The sequence below is a fragment of the Mchenga conophoros genome, linkage group LG23 (assembly GCF_057382185.1).
Source record: "Mchenga conophoros isolate Kocher_MC1m ecotype Shallow Benthic linkage group LG23, M_conophoros_male_GT1.1, whole genome shotgun sequence".
In the NCBI taxonomy this organism is placed as follows: domain Eukaryota; kingdom Metazoa; phylum Chordata; class Actinopteri; order Cichliformes; family Cichlidae; genus Mchenga; species Mchenga conophoros.
The window spans coordinates 42,139,218-42,158,613 of record NC_140547.1 but is presented as its reverse complement, the minus strand read 5'-3'; the positions used below and the strand labels follow the sequence as shown (position 1 = coordinate 42,158,613).

General features: G+C 42.7%; 1 protein-coding gene across 1 annotated transcript in view; it reads right to left on the bottom strand.

The window, feature by feature from the left end:
- ptgfrnb (prostaglandin F2 receptor inhibitor b) overlaps positions 1-19,396 on the bottom strand; it is a 75,428-nt gene that overhangs the window by 24,843 nt on the left and 31,189 nt on the right. Inside the window, exons 6-11 of the mRNA XM_085264453.1 lie at positions 13,741-13,887; positions 13,502-13,662; positions 13,185-13,305; positions 12,021-12,240; positions 11,745-11,932; positions 4,054-4,161 (exon numbers count right to left, since the gene is read on the bottom strand). Of these exons, the coding sequence (XP_085120579.1) occupies positions 4,054-4,161; positions 11,745-11,932; positions 12,021-12,240; positions 13,185-13,305; positions 13,502-13,662; positions 13,741-13,887 (945 nt within the window). The remainder of the gene's footprint in view (positions 1-4,053; positions 4,162-11,744; positions 11,933-12,020; positions 12,241-13,184; positions 13,306-13,501; positions 13,663-13,740; positions 13,888-19,396) is intronic.

The following is a 19,396-nucleotide window of genomic DNA, read 5'->3' as shown; positions in this document are numbered from 1 at the left end:
GAGAGGAAAACAAATCCAACCAGCATGGCCAAGCTGTCTCAAATATACATTTGTTATTGACAAATTGTGCAGAAGAGCATCTCTGAATGGACAGCGTGTCAAACCTGTAAGCAGATGGGCAAAATTGGAGATTGGAAAACTGGAAAAGCGCTGCCTGGTCTGATGAGCTCTAAACTCAACTAGATGTTAAGGTCAGAATTGTATACACAACATGAAATCATGATTCCAGCCGGATAATGTGTGATGTCCCAAAACGGGTTTCGTGGGTGTGACAATAACTCCACTGTACTCAGATGGCCTCCACAGTCACCAAATCTAAATCAAATAGAGCACCTTTGGGATGTGGTGAAACAGGAAATTCACATCGTGAATATGGACCAAACCTCCGTCACCTTCTTGAATCTGTGCCATGAAGAATTAAGACAGTTGTGAAGGTAGCTAGCTTAATTCTTCATGACAAAGTGTACTAAATAAAGTGACTGGTGGGTGTATACTTCCCCTGGATGTATATAACCTGTTAGTTCATTAATAAACATGTATTTCATATATGATAAAGAACCGCTCCAGCTGTGCTACGTTAATCCGCAGCCGTAAAACGCACTCCGCCCTTCACTCCTGTTTGAGTCACATCTGCTACAACCTGCCAGCTGTTTCACAAACCCACTGCGATCGTCAGAAAACAGAAATAAATAAAAGAGGGAACAAATGAAAGCCGATCAGGTGCTGAATGAGAGCGATTTTCAGACCAAATGTTACTTGCAGAGCAAAGTGTGACTCAAAGCGCCTTCATTCATGCACAAAGTGGAACCAGATGTTGCGCTGAGAGCATGATCACCGATACAGAAATGCCCAAGTAATTCAGCCGGTTCCTACTGCCGTAGCGTTGCACAGCACACACAAATGCTGAAGTGACAAATGATTTGCAATTAGCACTGAGCCCGTTAGTTACAGTTTAACTTAAACCCCGGCCACAGGAAGCACAAATCAGGAAACGTGTGCCATCGTGATGGCAGAAAAAAAGAAAAGAAAACGAGCTTAGAGACAGTTTTTTTTATCTCTGAAACTTCTGCCTCTTACTCTACTGAGATACTCATGATAAAAGTAAAAAAACTGAACTATTTTTACTCTGTGAAATGACAGATTTTTGCTAACTGAAGCTATTAGCTAGCTAATTAGGCGTATGTTAGTTTGAAACGGTTGAAATGTCGTCACCAGCTGACTCCTTAGTGAATCCAGGTGACTTGCTTTAACGGAAAGAGACTTCTTGACTTGATGGCCACATACAGTATTTATTCTTAAACGTTAAAACTGCCTGTCTGAGGAAGGCTAACGGCCAACAGCAGAACATAAACCATTTTATGTGCACAACATGCTTTTCCTGACTCTCTCTCCTCCTACAATGAACACATCAATATCCACGTGTAGCATCTTTATCAGCTGTCATGGAGAGGAAGGCTCCGCTCCCTGGTGCAAACCCCCCACAATCCCTGCAGCTCTACACATCTGTGTTAATGCTTACACATATGCACACCTACAAGGACACAGGCGCAAAAATAATCATGGCTGTAAAAACTGGATTAAAAAAAAAGAAAAGAAATTGTATTCATCTCTGTTTGTTAGCTCTGCTTGTTAAAATGCAGCATTAACTATCCATCTGTGCTTTATCAGCTCACTATGTGGATATAATATAGAAAACGCATGTTGGACGGGGCAGGAAGGACGCAAAGAGAAATCTGAGGGAAACAGTGACAGCTGGGCCGAGCGAGGTGGTGAGTTATGCGCACCGTCGTGTGATGTGTTCAAGTTAAAGAGTACAGAGTGAAGAGGAAGAGGAGGGCGTAAGATGAATGGATGTTTAGAGTGATGGAGAAAGAGAGACGGAGGAGGGGGGGGGCGAGGCAGACGGCGATATAGATGGACCGAGAGAAGAAAGAAGTAGTGTGTTATACTACAGATGGTTCCCACAGGAGGCATCCATTGGTGTGCTATGGGGACTTTCCAGTGTCACAGAACATTGTACATGTACAGTAATGGAAATAATAAATTCTATTTAACTTCTATTGCATATACTCATACGACCAGTTTACAGCTTAAAACATGCGACTAAAACATGTATAAATTAATAGTATGTTCAGTCTGCAGCTATCAAATGTATATTCTTAGAAATTTTAATAGTCTGCAAACAGCATTTCAAAATAACTAAAGGGTTTGGTGTATTTACAGGCCACACAATAATCAGATTTAAAGAAAACACTTTTCTAAATGCAAAAATGAATAAATAAATAATGCACTAATCCACCCATCCATCCATTTTCATCCGCTTATCATTTTCAGAGTCGCTGGGGGGCTGGAGCCCATCCCAGATGTCACAGGGTGAGCGGCAGGGTACACCCTGGACAGGCTGCCAATGAAATGAAGTATACACACGAGCAAACTAAGGCATAAAATAGCCTTTAAGCTGTTTTCTTGGAAGGTTTTCTTACATGAGCAGGAGGCCAAAAAAAGACAGAAAAAAAACAAGACTTCTGACAGCACCTCCTGGATGAGGTAGATCTGATGTTCACGTGCAGGTGTCTTTGTGTGCGTGTGCTCAAGTGCAGTAGTGTATGAGTTAGTGTGTGTCTGTAAGCCTTTAAAGGAGCTGCACATCAACATTCTGCGGAAAAACAGACGTTATGATGGCGTCGAGTCTAATAATTAAGCTCACTGATTACTGGATTAATAATAAGACTACCAGCACTGTGTCAGTGGCTCAGAGTTTTATCATCCCAGGAATAATTTTACCGGTTCTCTCTCTCTCTCACACACACACACACACACACACACACACACACAAAAACATCAAGTGCATCATGTGGAATATTTGTATATTATTATATTATATTTATAATTGGGCAGCATTTTTCAACCAGTGGTAGCGCACCCTGCTGGGCAAAAGCAGTAGTAAAGGTGTCCTCTTTAAGTCGGGATTACACTTTCTGCGAGTCTGTTAGTGTGCACTAGGGTGCACTAGGGTCCACTAAGGACCCAATCATGGAAATTCCATCATCGGACAATAAGCCCGAGGGTTCTTGCGGATGTCCGTGTGACTGTTTGTCTGTGACCGTGTGGATTTTCTATGAGCGCACACCAGGGAGACTCAAAGTTGACCTCAAAGAAGTATAACAGACTTACTCCTTCTCTGTGTCATGGAGCAATGGAGTATAATCTAGGCCTTACTTTTCAGGCCATCGTGTCCATCTTTTATATACAGTGTATGCTTTGTGTATGGCAATTTAATTAACCACAGCCAATTTAAGATAAGGTGCAGCTGCCACAGTGGGTGGAAAGTCCTCACACTTGAAGAGACTGGAAGAAGAGAACATAACAGTGTGTTGAAGCTGTTATTGATTCATGTTCTGCTGATTAAATAATTAACCTGCCCACCAATAATTGAATTTGTATGCATGAACTCAATGACAGTCTGTGTCACAGGATTACAGATTTTGACCTGATGGTAGGAAGGCTGGGCTGTTCTTTGCAAATTCAACAAACTTGGCAAGGTTGCTGCTTTGAGTCACAGCACTGGTTAGACCACCTAACTGAAAGCAAACCCTTCATTCTGGCGTTCTGATGTGACACAATATTGTTTACCGTTTCCCCCTTTTTAACCTGTGGTTTCTCATATCAGAAGAAACTGAAACCTAACAGTACGGACCTCAAAGTCTATATGAGTGAAAGCAGCCTGCATAGAAATGTTAGTAGAGTGCACCAAGTAACCAAGCCCCGAATATAAAACCACAAAGGAAAGAGAAAGAATGCAGAACTCTTAATCATCACATCATTCTTATTAAGGCTGCTGCTGACAGGTTGACAGGTGAAGAAGGCAAAGGAAACGTTTGTATGAATTTGCACATGTGGGAGCTGCAGCAGTGTCTCGATGCATGCGTGGAAAAAGATGAAAAGAGCTTGCAACAGTTGCAGATCGTGATTTATGAGTGCACGTGAGAAAACCTCACATACAGTACCTCCATATATGCTGTGTGTGTGTGTGTGTGTGTGTGTGCACTGTACCAGTCTTTGGCGAGGATCCGGAGACGCTGAGCGAGCACTCCATCTTTGCCGTTTCCCACGGATAAACGCTGCTATCGTCCGACTTGATGGCGATGGAGAAGGATGGGCCTGCAAACGCCAGCACATCGGTTCAAATGAGCTTTATTCAAGAGACATTTGACACAGACAACAAACATCAGAGAAACTCTGCTGAGATCAAAAGGGCTCGTTCAAACACAGGCTTGCTTTTAAACCTACATATACGATAATTCGGCATTCGGGTCCCTGAGGAAAGACAGTAGATGTGAGCTTGCGGGGAGAAAATATAGTTCAGCCCTCAGATGATAAATACTGCTTTAAAGTCACAGTCTGCGGGTTCTCTGATATGCTGAAATCAACAGCAGCACTGTAGCTAAAGCAGATGGTAGCTCAAAACCAGAGCTCGGCACCCGCTATAAATTTGTAAAAGGGAACCGCTGCTGCAAGGCTAACAAAGCCCTCAACTATAAAGATTTATAGCTACAATTTCAAGTGTGCCTTCAGTGTTGACACCTTAATGGCTTTATATTCTGCAACCCAATGAAGTTTTCAGGTTGGCTTTGGGCCGTTTCGTTAGAAAAAAGGAAAACGCTTGAGGCTCTTTCGGGTTATGTTTAAAATTAGTTTACTAACAAGTAATTTCTGCTTTTGCATGCTATGCGTCTAAGTGGAAGGAAGGAGTGAAAAGCCATTTTTTACATGTGAAACCTTTTGGAGCTGTAGATCAGGATCTCTCTCACATGGAGCAGAACGTAGTCTGCTTCAGAAACTGTGTCGAAGTGGAGACGGTGTTTTTCTGAAGCAGTTGGAGCATGAATGATGCACCACACACAGCACGATTTGCAAATCGGACCAATCTGGCATCACACTGACTTTGTAATAGGGAGCTGGCAGGTTAAAGACCGGCTAATGTCTTAATAGACTGCGCAAGACGTGGGAATTCTCACCTGCACCTCAGTCAGGTAAGTCTTTAAATACAGTTCAGAGTGGCAGCTAATCTGTGAGAAAAACTCTCAGTCAGGGATGAGATAAAGAAAAATATGTGTCTGGGTCTTGAACCAGGATCTAGTTTCAGATTTCGAACGTTCATCGAGTCTTGAAATCTACGAGTAGGTTCAGCAGGTCAAGGTCCACGCTAGGCCTCGATGGAAGCCTCACACAGGAGCGCTTAACCTGACAGTCTGCCCGCCCCCTCACCGCTCCTCACTCTGTTCTGGATACTTTTAAAATATGTGCAGATGGTCTGCTGAATTATGAGGGTCCCTGCTGAGTTAATCCCCACAGACTCCCATGTTAAACTGCTTTGCACCATTAAAAAGCAGTTTTAAAGCCAGGTACAAAAAATAAAAGTAAGAAAGTAAGAAAGCTACAGTCAATTTCCCCTTTTTCATGACAACTGTAAGATTTTACACAGCCTTAAGTTCTTCTTAGGCGTGTGTCCACTTTCAACGAAAGGTGGGTGCCAAGAAGAGTGTTACCTTTCTGTGCAGCTTCAAATCCAAGTTGCAATAATCTGACAAATAATACGAATTACTGTTTGGTTAATTGCCAATAAGAAGGTAAGTATATGTCCCAGAGATGCATTTACTAGCCTAGAGTGCGTTTAGCGACCATCTGCAACAATTGGTTTCAATAGCGAAATGTTTATTCCCTGACCAGCTGCCTGTACCCCACTGAGCTGTAATGAAACTTGGAAAAACAGCAAAGCAAACAGGAAACGTTGAACGCTCACCCTCAAAGTAAAAGCTGTGCCTTATTGCTGCTACCAATATTTTCCAAAAGGTAAAACTTTTATTTTGAAGGCAAAAAAAGTCTCTGCTTCCAGTTTTCATCATGCTTTTCACAGTTTAGCCACCACTCGACGAGCAGGACCTGGTGGTTACTGACCGGGCTCTATTCCTCTGTGAACGGGGCTTTAGCAATCAATTTCATAGCAACGTCAGGAAATATAGATGTGTCCTTTGGGACCAGTTAACCCCAGATAGTTGGTAACCAGATCTAAGCCTGTGTGATTCTATGCCTGGAAACCAACACATGGAAGAATTGGGATCATCATAGAAAAAAAATAAGGATTCATTTGGATATTAGCAAACATGTAGATGGATAGAAATGATCCCTATCCTTGGACAACATAATTTGTGGTGAATTTGTGTCTTAAAGTGTAGTGCTGATTGGGTTGCAAAACAAGAAAAGTGACGTACAAATTAATTTGATCGTGTGGAGAAAAGGAAAAAAAAAAAAACTGCCCGGGAATAACTACAGTCGTGAGACCTTGGAGCCATTTCTCGTAAAATCTAAAATGTTCTGACAGTTTTCCCTCAGAAGTCTGCACTCCCCATGCTGTCATGAGTAGCATACTGTATAATGCATGCGCTCCAGCTGCATAAACATTATGAAAATACTAAGACATGTTTAAGTCTTACCACTGGTGATCTATATGCAAGTCCAAAGAACGCCTGGCCTTAAAATTCCTTCACGTCGCTGATGTTTGTATTAGGAAGCACGTGCTCATCACTCTGTGCCATGGATGGTCTTGTCATGAGAGGACAAATGATATGTTGGATGACACGGATTTAACTTAAAACCTTCTAATAAACGATGAATGATTGAGTTTAGGAATGTGTCCCAGTAAAGGTGGACATTAAAGTTCTCCTTTTAGCTCATTCCTCTATCTCACTCTGGGATCAGAGCCAGACTCTACTAATGAAGACTTTCACAAAAGAAAAGGTCATGTCTGAAATGGGGACATTGTTTCTTATAGAAGATACCACTTTTTTTTCGTATACTTATATACTTCTCACTTAATTTTAACGGTTAAAATCACTTAAAGGCTGAATTATTAAACAGTGACTGTGCTGTTGAGACGTTGCATTTCCATATACCTCCTCGCAGAAGATCCCCGTGCAAGGCAGAAATACCACAGCACGTCTGAAACATTGAAGATACAGCTGGAACAATGGGAGGCTTGCCAGTTTGTGGATGCACTCGACACACACACAACAACGACGAGTGCACAGCGCTTCCGTCCCCCAAGGCGAGTGTAAGGGGTTCTTGAAAACCACTCTGCTTGAAGCTTGATCGCTGTTAGTGTGGGAGTGTGTGCGTGTGTGTTGCTCTGTGTGGGGTCAACTCAAAATGTTCAACTCGGACACACGCGCTCGAACACTTGAAAGATTACACACGCACGCAAGCAGAGAGAAAAGGAAAGCAGTGGTGCAGATCTTTGCAGCTGGCTGATTGGCCAAAGGGCTTCACTTTGAAGTTGTCTCAGAGAGCGAGGGAGGGAGGGAGGGAGAGACAGCAGGGGTGAGAGAGGGAAGGGGTGGTGGAAGGAACGAAGAAGGTAAAAACAGTGTGATAGAAGAAAAAAAAAGGGAAGTAAAGCTCAAGGGTTCCTGCCCTCCCCAGAGAAAGACAGAAGACGGTCTTCAGTTCATCTTCTCCTTTCCAATTTGCTGTCATCTTTCACTTCTTCGCTCCTGCAGCCTCAGAGCATCTCTGCTGTCACCAAACGTCTCTCGCACACGATTAAAAATGTTTCATCCAGTCTTTTAACAAAGATGTGCGACTTACTCCAGGTGGTGGCGTCTGCTTTCAAACTAAATATTATGTCCCCTGAGAAGACTTCCTAATCTTTTTGCCCACAAACAGTAACTTGAAGTTGTCATCTAAACTGTGCTTTGGATTTCCATGCTCTAATTTCCTCACGGTAGCTCATTCACTCATAAATGTAATGGTTCCTAATTTCATGGCAGCATCTTTTATCTGTATTTTTTGCATAAGCAGGTTCTACGTGTGGTTACTTATTAGCTGTATATAAAAGATGGAAGTAGCCACCATAATGTGACCTATATTTGACTTTAGCATCAAAGCTACGATCATATTTCATTTATTTATTTATTTTTTAGAGGAAAATGTTGCTGCATGAGATGTTGGAGGACTTCGTGATCAGCTAATGCTAACAAGCAAGGTTAGCATGGTGCATTAAATGATATATGGGTGGATGACACAGACTGCTAATTAGTGCTAAGTAACACACAAATGACATACTAAAGCTTCACTCACCAAAACCGGAGAACAGACTTCTTGGACCATCTGCACCACAGAGCATATAACCGTGTTATGATGCTCCAAAAGGCATCAAAACCACAAACGCAGGCTGAGTTTACTCAGGAGAAATAGTGATGATGCTAAAGCTACTACTTTATGTTGTATACATTTATGGTTTTATCTTAATATGGGCATTTTACTTAGGAACTATGGAGACAGGCTGAGTTTTGGAAACATCCTCTAAGTGGCCATTAGACAAACTGGTGTTTTTCACATTTTTCAGCTGCGATGGTTAGCTTTTACACAGGGTTATCAATTCATATATGGAACATTACATCGCTAGATAGATACTTTATTGATCCCACGTGGGAAATCTCTGTGTTACAGATACGAAGGTTTCCAAATGATTGCTAAATTATAGATGCAGACAGATTGCCGACATGTTGCCATCAATCTGAATGAGCGTATCAATAAGCAGAACTCGAGGGGACTTAACTCAGCTGCTTGTATTCTGGTTATATAATATATGTTTCAGTCACCATATCACAAATGTTAAACCTGAAGTGAGAAGTATTGTGATAATATCACATCGCGAGGTGTCTGGTGATTCCCACCTCTAGCAACTACGTCACCATTTGTAGGGGAGTTCCTGAATTTCTCTTTCAGATCTGTGAGGTTCTGACTGGATTCTCAGTGTAAGCAGCTAATTTCTGTTTAACATGTATGCAGATAGAAATAGATTAGCAACAGACAGCCACACGTTTGTAATTTTCACTGATTTAACACAGTTAATCACTTTATTATCATTGTCCTTTCTCTAAAATTCTCCACCTTTTGTTATTGTTGACTTTCATCTTCCCTTCATCCTCTTTTTGGCAACTTTCCTTCTTCTGGTGATGCATACCTCCACGCCAACCCCCCAGCCGGCCCTGATACTGCCTCAGCTGCTCTCCACATTGTTTCCATTTCTATTTCTCTGCCTCACCCATTGCACTTTCCTCCTCCTCAGTCCACTTTACCACCTCTCTCACATTGTCTTCCTTGTTGCCTCCCTCCTTCCCTTTCTGACGCTCCTGTTTCTCCTGTCTCCTACTTCCCAGATCAAAGAAAGTTAAGTAGGCCAGTGGCTGTGGTGGGCGTCAAAGGGCTTAAGGTGTGTATCTGTGTGTGTGAGAGAGTATCTTTATCACCGCACATTTTTAGGGAATTTATGTTGCTCATTATTAACACTGTGTGGGAGGAGGATGTGTATTTATTTTGTGTAGAGGGATGTACAGAACACGGATGCTTACACATTTCTATAAATAGACAGCTACTTTGAGATTTCCAGGATAATTGCAAGGCCTTAATATTAATTTATTCGCTGGTATTTGTTCCCACTGTTATGAAAGTGAATAAGTGATCGAAAGACTAGACAACGGCTCTATTATTGATGAATTTCACTACAGTGCTTGGAAAATATTTTATCACCATTTAGCATTAAATTATGCACTTTGCATAAAGGCTGCTTTTAGGAGGTTTCATTAAATGAGACGGTGTCTTACAAAACAAATACAGCCTTAGGAGCAACACAAGTGAGAAAAAACCCACCTACGAGTAAAAGGGCGCAATTAGGGTGGAGGTTTAACATGAACTCTGTCATCCTGTGCTAAACAGAGGAGCAGCTGCTGGTTCTTTAGTGTTTTTTCGACTCTAAATTCACATGTAAAGTTTATCTCAAAGCATAAACTCAGGCCTCCTCAGCAAACACACAGTGACGTCCTCCAGGGTGACTGAAATGAAACTCTGCTGCTAAGTTTTAACAGCCGCTTTGAGCCCCTTCAGTCACCGCAGTGGCAGACGTACGCTTGAAATCAAGAGTTTTCTGTACAGGCAGCAATCAGAGTTATGTCTCACCTGCCATCTGATTGCCTGTTGTAAATCGCTCTCCAAGGGTCCTGTTCTGACCTCTTGCATTTTTGCCATTTCATCAAACTTGAGCATGAACTCCTGTTTCAAAATGATTCAGCTTTCACAACGAGAATCAGCTCTGGTAATAAGAGGTGGGTCTTCAGAATTTGAGACCAAATAGCAGGCGTCAGAGCCTTCAGCGTCCAAGCCAGGAGCATGCTCTTTGGGTTTTCTTCATCCTTGTTTATATTCACAGGGCTGTCCACAGTGAATCCATCCTGCAGGACAGATTTAATGTAGATCCTCTGCTGTAATGTTCTGAAGTAACTGAGGAAGGACATTTGACTGAGATGGCCAGAACTGTAGCGTGTGTCGGCACACAGCCCACTGAAAACAAAGGGCTTATTTTGGCCACACTAACACAGTCTTCCTTTGGGACTGCAGTTTCACTTGAAAAAGAGAAACCTGGATCCTAGTATGTTTCATAATTATCTAACATTATTCTAAAATCTTGCAATCAGACTTTTACAAACATCATAGCACAGAAAGCACCCTCCTGAAGATAACGGATACCAGCCTGAATACAGATTCAGGCAAACTGAGTACCCTGGTAATGTTAGCATTCAATACTGTACATCCTAACACACCATCTGACAGGTTAGAAAATTTGATTGGGTCCTACAGGGCGATCGTGGCTCAAGAGTTGGGAGGCCGCCTTGTAATCGGAAGGTTGCCGGTTTGAGCCCCGGCTTGGACAGTCTCGGTCGTTGTGTCCTTGGGCAAGACACTTCACCCGTTGCCTACTGGTGGTGGTCAGAGGGCCCGGTGGCACCAATGTCCGGCAGCCTCGCCTCTGTCAGTGCATCCCAGGGTGGCTGTGGCTACAATGTAGCTTGCCATCACCAGTGTGTGAATGTGTGTGTGAATGGGTGGATGACTGGATATGTAAAGCGCTTTGGGGTCCTTAGGGACTAGTAAAGCGCTATATAAATACAGGCCATTTACCATTTACAGGGAGTGTTCATGCATGGTATACGATCATACTCTCAAGGTAGGGATTATTTATTCTGTCTCCATTGATGCTTATGAATCAGACAAAAACGTAACGCCATGTGGAGTCCAGCAGGGATCAATCCTTGGTCCCCTTTTGTTTGATCTTTTAGTGATACTTTCAGGTATACAAGGCAGGTTAACATATCTATGCAGATGATACCCTGATCTATCTGGCTCTCTACTAAATGATTCCTATTGATTCATTACATTTGTCTCTTGGGGCACTGAAGACTTCAACCTATGTGAAAAAACTTGGTATAATGATGGTTGACAACCTTAGTTTTGCTAACCATATTTTGGCTTTAGCTACATCTAGCTAAACTGATTAACTTAAGAAGTTATTATTTCATTTTTGTTCTTGGATTCGATCGTGTAAAGCTTGTTGACTGTAATGTTTAAAAACAGGCTATATAATTTATATAAACGCCTTTCATAGCCTAACCACATGGTCTACTCGCCAGATTTGGCTCCATATTACTTTAGCCTCTTCTCTAAAGAGAAAACAACTTTGGACATGCAGTGCGCATCGCAGACATACAGTACAAGGGTTAGAACAAGAGAAACCTACAACCAGCAGCCATTGTAAAAGTGTTGCAGGCTGCCCAATGACGCAACCTTGAAGGGGAGATCGTCAGAAAACCACTTCAGATAGAGGAGGGTGGAAATTTTGGAAAACTCACCATTTTCCAGGAAGTTTATCCTGATTTTATTTGATTCTGAGCTGCTGGCTTTAGTCCAAGCCTGTCCCGGCTGCTGTTTCGTCCATGCAGTGACGTCACACCAGTAGTAACCTCTGTCGGACAGCTGGACACCTGCCAGGCGAAACCGAAACTCTGCCGCACCCGACTTTGTCAGAACCAGATTGTCTCTGAGTAAGCAGTCAAAAGAAATTGTTTTATATGTCTCAATATAAAACAAGAAACTGCAGTTTGTTACTTAAATGTGTTCATGTGTACCTCCTGTTTGGGTCTGTGGCTCCTCCGTGCTGTACGACATTGTCCGGGCTGAGAGTCATGATGGTCCTCACGGTGCTGTCCAAGCTGTCCTGAGACTGGATGAGCACAGAGTACCCCGCATCACCAATGTTCTGAGTGGTGACACTGCAGCCCAATTCAAAGGTAGAGCCTCCTACTGATGCCTCACGGATGCGTTTAGCCACCACATTCACAATCGGACCTGGAAATAGAAGCGGCCGTTCAATCATTTAGTTCTAAGAAGAGCGTCATTCAAACCATCACAGACAGGGGGAAGTCCCCACCATTGACAGGGGTCAACGGGAAGTGATAAGTACTTAGACTATGAACTGTGACTCATTCAAAGCAGACCCATACACACATACACGCGCAGCACACTGCAATTACATCACAGCCCAATCAGCTAAATTATGGTCACCAAGTTCAACATGTAGATCTCAAATAGGGAGGAAGTGAATGTCTGTGTGTGTGTGTGTGTGTGTGTGTGTGTGTGTGTGTGTGTGTGTGTGTACTGTGACAGTGAAGCTGAGACAAAAGGAGGTCTGTTGTGGGATTCTTCTGTAAAGTCTATAAACGATATGGACACATTAACATTTATTCATGAAACTCAGCAGTGAAGCTACTGTGGCAGCCTGGCAGTGCATGAGTAGTTTTCTGAATCACGAATCTGAGTTTGGATTTTCTGTATTTCTTCCAAAAACACCTCATTAAGTATCTCACTGACCGGGCACATTTGTGCACGCACACAGGCAGGTATACTGTTAATTTTGCCAAAACACTGATACAAAGCTCAGTTTTTTTATCTGCATGTGACACAGAATCACATCCACAAAAGTGGAAGTCTCAGTTACAGAAAAGAAACTCGTTTCTGCTACTTTCATATGTTTTTGGTAAGTCACACTGAATTAAAAGGCAATTTGTTGTAATAATTTTGAGGCTGGTAAGCCTCGACTATATCACAACGGTTTATGATTCTTTTGTAATAGATGCGGCACAGCAATTTCTCCACATTCTTTTAATTAAAAATAATAACATTAGCCCCACTGACCAGCAGATAAAAGCTAGAAAGAATAAAGATCTACATGCTTTTTCTGATTACTAATGCCAGTGAATCAAGAATCTAAGTCATAATAAAAGCTTTCTTACGCTTGGTGTCCCATCGCACAGTCAGCGGCGAGCTTCTGTTCTCAGAGGTCTTCACCATGTCTCCCTGGCTGTTGACGCTCCAAGCAGACACACTGCAAACATACTGGCCCATGTCGATCTCCTGCAGAGCGAAAATGAATGCCCATTAATGCCTCCGAGTTCCTTTATCGACACCTGACTGCCATTTACTCTTTCCATCACTTTATACTCATTTAACCACAATTTAGCCTCATAGCACTTCATCGTTTTCAGGATTCCAATAAGACTTTAAAATTATTGCAGGGCAACGTTTAGCTGCACAGCATGTAAAACTGTACCTGTGTGCGGAGGATTCGCAGCTTGAACGTGTTGGGCTGGACTCTGCTCAGCGTTAACGCACCGCTCTTCATCCTTTCCATATAAATCGACCCCGGAAGCAGGTTGCCATTAGCATCCAAGGAACCAATGGGATGTGAGGTCTGAGGATCGCCCCCTAACCCTGCCGGTATCAGAACAATTTAAAAATTGAGTGATTCTGTGGAAAAACTTCTCTAAAGTAAATCTGAATTAAACATACCAGGAAGCGATGTGTGCTCCCAGCTGACGCCCAGTCGGCCTCCAAGAGGTAAGTTGGCAATGTTGGTGACGCGACAGGCGAGTTCTGTTGGCTCAGCTGTCGTCTGGGGGTTGACTTCAGCCACGAGGGTCAGCGTGAAGTTCGGCTCTGTGGTGAAAAAGCGAGGCAGCATAAAATTAAACTGGGTGTCAGTACGGAATAGAAAACTTTAAATGAGGTTGGGTGGTCTGATAACTCTGGTCCTTTTGGGTTTTAAACTCATTTGCAGTACTTTTTACCCAATTAATTTTTATCAGTTTGAACTGCCATGCTTTCAATTTAACCTCAGGAAAGGCACAAGGAAAGAACCACAGCTTTATGGCAGCAGACTATAAGAAATAAGCAACTGCAAATGTGAAGTTCCATCCAAGCATCTTCAACCTGAACAAAAGCCTAGCCCATAAAGAAACAGATAAACCTGACTGGCCTGCACAGAGCTCTTGTGCTCATTTTAAAATATACACAAGCTTCTATGTCCATTACTTTAAAAAATATAGCTTCTTGAAATTGGATGATTCTTTTTGATGCACCCTGGTGAGATTGTGTTTTTAGTAGCATTTGCATGTTTATCATTCTGTCTGTAAACGGGATAGCTCGAGAAGGTTTTACTGAATTCTGATAAAACTTGGTGTAAAATGGGACCACGTTAATAATCCATTAAAATTTGGCATCCATCCACCAAGGTCTTAAAGGTCAACTTCATGATTTATTACCTGAAAACTGACAAAAAAAAAAAAGCCTCAAAACTTAGAGACGTGATGTGGTATACATCGTCAAAGTGATAACAGAGCTATTTAAAACTGAAAACACAATACTATTGCCTTTAAAGTAAACGCTGTTCGGACAGTGAGCTGACTTTGCAGAGGTTTGCGCTTCTTGTTATATAAAATATATCCTGTCCTTGTTTTAAACTCGATACATAAAGTATGGTCGACTGAAAAGAAGCCTCAAGCCCAGATGCCCAGATGGTGCAACTGGCATAATTAAGTGGTCAGACTTAGAATGGCAATTAAGTTTACCGGCAAACAGCCTAGAAGGCGGCAGATTAATGGCCATGACCACATAACATACATCTAAGTGTACACATACAAAATCTACAGCAGGAGACGGGCTACGTGGAGTTTTTAATTATCCTCGTTGTCAGCAGGGTTGAAATGAGCACTTCTTTTAAGAAGAGAATCAGAACCCTGACGGCTGAACAGCTCCTCGATGATAATGCCAGAAATTGAGTTACTGTGCTGCCTCGAGAGACATTATTCCCAACCCAGCCGGGTATTGCTTTCATCAGTCAGTCCTAGGTCACATTAACAGTCTGACATCACCAGACACATGCAAAGTGAATCCTCCTTTTTTTTTCTCTTTTAGGTGATTTCTTCCTTAAATAGAGTTAGGTGACTGAGCCAGATGACAGAAATAGAGCAGAAATAACACCGTTAACTGTGTGAGATGAGGTGGGTATCAAAGCATTAATAGTGTGTGTGTAGGTGGGGAGGCAGGTCCTCTCAGTCAGGCATCCAGATTGCACCTTTACGCGTCAGTGAACAGGAAACACACAACAAGATTTCCACCTGCTTAACCGTGAGAAATCTCACACACACACACACACACACACACACACACACACACAGTATATAAAAGTAGTTCCTGATACATCCCAAAGTGTGCCAGCATACCAATAGATGCCACTATACCACACACACACACACACACACACAGACACACAAACACGCAGCCAAAAATGTAAGAAATCAAGTGCATGGGCTTGGGTGTGTTTGGCAAAGGAGTTGGTTTGCATGATGTCAGCTGGACGTCATACGCACACACACACTGACTCATGCACTGTCACCATCTGGTGTGAAACACACACACACTTTGATCAATGAGAACGTGTGAAGCTCCTCTGCCAATTAGCCACGCTCCACGCTCTCTCCCACACCGAAATGTTGCCTCATTTAGTCGAGTAACATGACCACTCGTCGCCAGTTCAGGGGCTCCGATACTGTACAGCAGCTTGTGACACAAGGCTTTAAACGCAGTAGGTATACACTGAGCAGCCACAACATTAACACCACTGACAGATATAGTGGATGATATTGATCCACAGTGAAATGTTTGCTTGTGGCATTTCACTGGCCAGTACTCTGACAAAGCACCCCATCATGTGCCAAACACCTAAAAATAATAGCACACCTAGAACAATCACCCATGCCGATGGCACAGATACCAAGGAGAAAGCATGCCGCCACACTGCAAAGATGGCTCAGGACCACGACGGCAAGTTAGAAACCCGACCTCCAAACTTCAAACTCTTCAGTTTTTATTATCTAATGGATGCGCCTCAACACACCCAAACTGTAAAGTGGGAATATCAAACTTAAGGCCCAGGAGTCACAATCGGACTACAAAAGACACCAATCTGACCCGATGAACGCCTTTGGAGAATATGAAGGACATATTTTGGACTTGTAGCCTTATTTTCATTAGTTTTACAGCGTTTTCTGTTTAAGCCCACAGAGCCACGCTGACAGATTTCTTTCATTTACTGCAACAATTAAGATTTCCTCAGACTTCTAAAACATGGCTGAAACTCATGCTTCAGCTAAGGAAACATCCAGCCATCCATCTATTTTCTTACCCACTATTCAAACTTAGTTTCCCCTTGGAGGTACTGAAGCCTATCCAAAAGGCGGGGTTCACAAGTCCATCACAGGGCTGAGGGGATATCAGTTTCCTACTCCGCTGACTATATAAGTAATGCAAACTAATTTAATCAATAGTCTTAAAACACTGTGGTTAAACCACTAACTCTCCGTGTCATCTCACCCACATGACAAAAATTGCCCAACAACAGTTTTCCAACTATGAAAAAGCTTTAAATATGGAAAACCGATGCAGTGTGCATGAAACTGAGCATCAATTCACAGTCATCCTGCAGTTTGTTTCAATGCAAGAAGAGCAAAGAAAAAAATAGATTTCATGTTAAAGAGGCTTTTCACACTTCTGACCTGAAGTCATGTCCTCAAAGCTGAGTCTGACTGGCAGCCTAAATTGCTCCTTTCTGTTATCCTGCGTTCTGCAGAGTTAAGCAGGGAAGAAAATTGTGTAAAACAAGCTTTAAGAAGAAGAAAATGGCTCCATTAGTGTGTGGATCTGGGAGGCAGAGCGAGGAAAAATAGGTCATTGTCAATAACACAACAAACTGCTTTCATCACACAGCATGTGTTCACATCGAGAAGTTACTCTTTGGATTTCAGTGAGAGCAACGGTGACAGATTCACAAACCACTAAGTGCTGTTTTTTTTTAATTTTACACATCAATTGTTATTTTTCAGCTCACATAAAACTAACAACTGATTTTAATATGAACAAATAGATTCATTTTTATTAGTAGAGCTATCAGCCATAACATTACTGACGGACAAAGTAAATTCACTGAGACCAGGAGCTGTGGGACAGCAGTATCCTTCAGTGGGACAAATGACCACCGTACTAAAAAACCTCCCCAGGAACAGATCAAGGAACATGACAGTCAAGCCCAGACACAGGTAACTGCTTGGGCCCTTTGCTCATAACGAGGCTCTTACTCAGGGCTGTACATAGCTTTAGTTTTAGCCAGGTGACAGTAACTGAAAGGTCTGATTAGGTCTGTTACGGATGTTTTCGTGGTCCCCCCTTTGCAGTTGGCTTTGACTAACTTTGTGTCTTCACTCACAGTGAGGAGAATCCAGCAGAATCATCTCTAGAACTGACCGAACGATTTCCCAGGAAAGGATCAGACATTTCTCCTACCTGCCCTGAAATCTTCACATCCTGCTGCTTTCAGAAAGCAACAAACATCTTTAAGGACTCGCTCACTGCTCACCATCTTTTTGAACTTCTGCCGTTGGGCAGACGATACAGGACATTAAGAACGCACATGACTAGGACTTCAGAACATTTTTTGTAATATTTACATGTTTTATCTACCTTCTTATAAATTTCTATTTTTATCTATACTATGAGGAGATCCTGTGTTGAGCAGCAGTTTCCTGTCTAATTTATTGTACAACACAAATAAAGGAGCCTTAGATCTTGATTTGCGACAGGAGAATGCAGAGACCAAAAACATGAGCACAAAAAAAGACTTAAGAGATACAATATGCTGTAAACTTTGTTCTCACATCTTAAACTGTAATATGGCTTTAAGTCCCTCTCTTAAGGTGGCTCCTGCGTCTAAGTTTAGACTTAACGTTATATGTGTGATGTCGAGGAATCAGGTGGGAGCCAGCACAGAGATTCACCTCCAGTTAACGCACAAGTACACGCATATAGTGTTACAGGCTGTTACAAAGTTTTCAGTTTGTGAAAATGTATCCGAGAATCCATTAAAGTGAAGCTTTGCTCAAACAAGGAAGTGCAGCCATCAGCAGAGGTTTCATTGGAGCTCAGAAGTGCTGCGTGTTGTTCTTTCGATGAGCTGGGCTTTAACTGGAATGCGTCTGGTCACCGTTTCCTGCTTCAGCTCAGTTACAGGTGGGCCGTGAGCCACGATAAAGCCGCGGTGACTAGCGGAGGTTAGCTGGGGAAGTTTGGCGGTGACTGTGCCATTAAGCTGGGCAGCGGCGTTAAACTCTCAACCAGAGCAGATTCAGCAGTTTCACCGAACGGGAGTGTTTCTATGATGTCAAAACAACCAGAGGCATGTGAGTCGCCCTTGTTGCGCTGGAGCGTGCGCACACAGTGTGTGTGTGTGTGTGTGTGTGTGTGTGTGTGTGTGTGTGTGTGTGTGTGTGAGTGAGAGAGAGAGAGAGACGGGAAAAGCAGATATGAATGGGGGGGGGGGGGGGGGGGGGGACCACTTGAGCCATTCCCTCCTTCTGTCAACACAGCGCACTTCTCCCAGGACGGAGGGAAAATGCGGGCTGACACTGAACAGATGTGCTTTTGATATCACGTTTACAGCTCAAACAACTACTAATCTAATGTCGGATAAGACACTCGTATTAAGACACTGAATCTCTAAGAGGGCTTACATTACTTTGGACAAATACACCTCAAACTGATGGCGAGGTGAAAATCATGCCAGGGCACAATAAACCTGCAGGGGTTCAGAGAATGAACATTCAAGCTCTGCAGCTAGAAAGACAGACACTTAACTCTATAGATGCTAAACATCACAAAACCACAGAGTGGAGCTTCTTGCAGCCCGTGGCCATGCACAACCTCCTTAATTTAGCTGCTTTTCATTTTACTGAAGGATAAATTTTCACTGAGTGTAGGAAACTGCCGGAAAGCAGCAGGAAGCATCTTAAACACTTTCCTTAGGGGAGAAAAAGTCATACAGTTAATCCTGTACGAAACAAAGTTTACCAAGCTTAACTCTCTTATTCACGCAACCCTTACACACAAAGTAGAGACTAATTACAGTTTTCAGATCCTTAAAATGAATCTGGAACATTACTCGTTTAAAATTACTTACTTTTTCTCCAATTGAAACATATGCTGGAAACAACTGGGGATTTAGTGTCTTGCTTATCAGCTTCAACATGTGGGCAGGAATTAAAACCACCATCCCCAAGAATGATAGCCAACCCTACTTCCCTAAGCTACGGACACCCACAACACAAACACTCGGCAG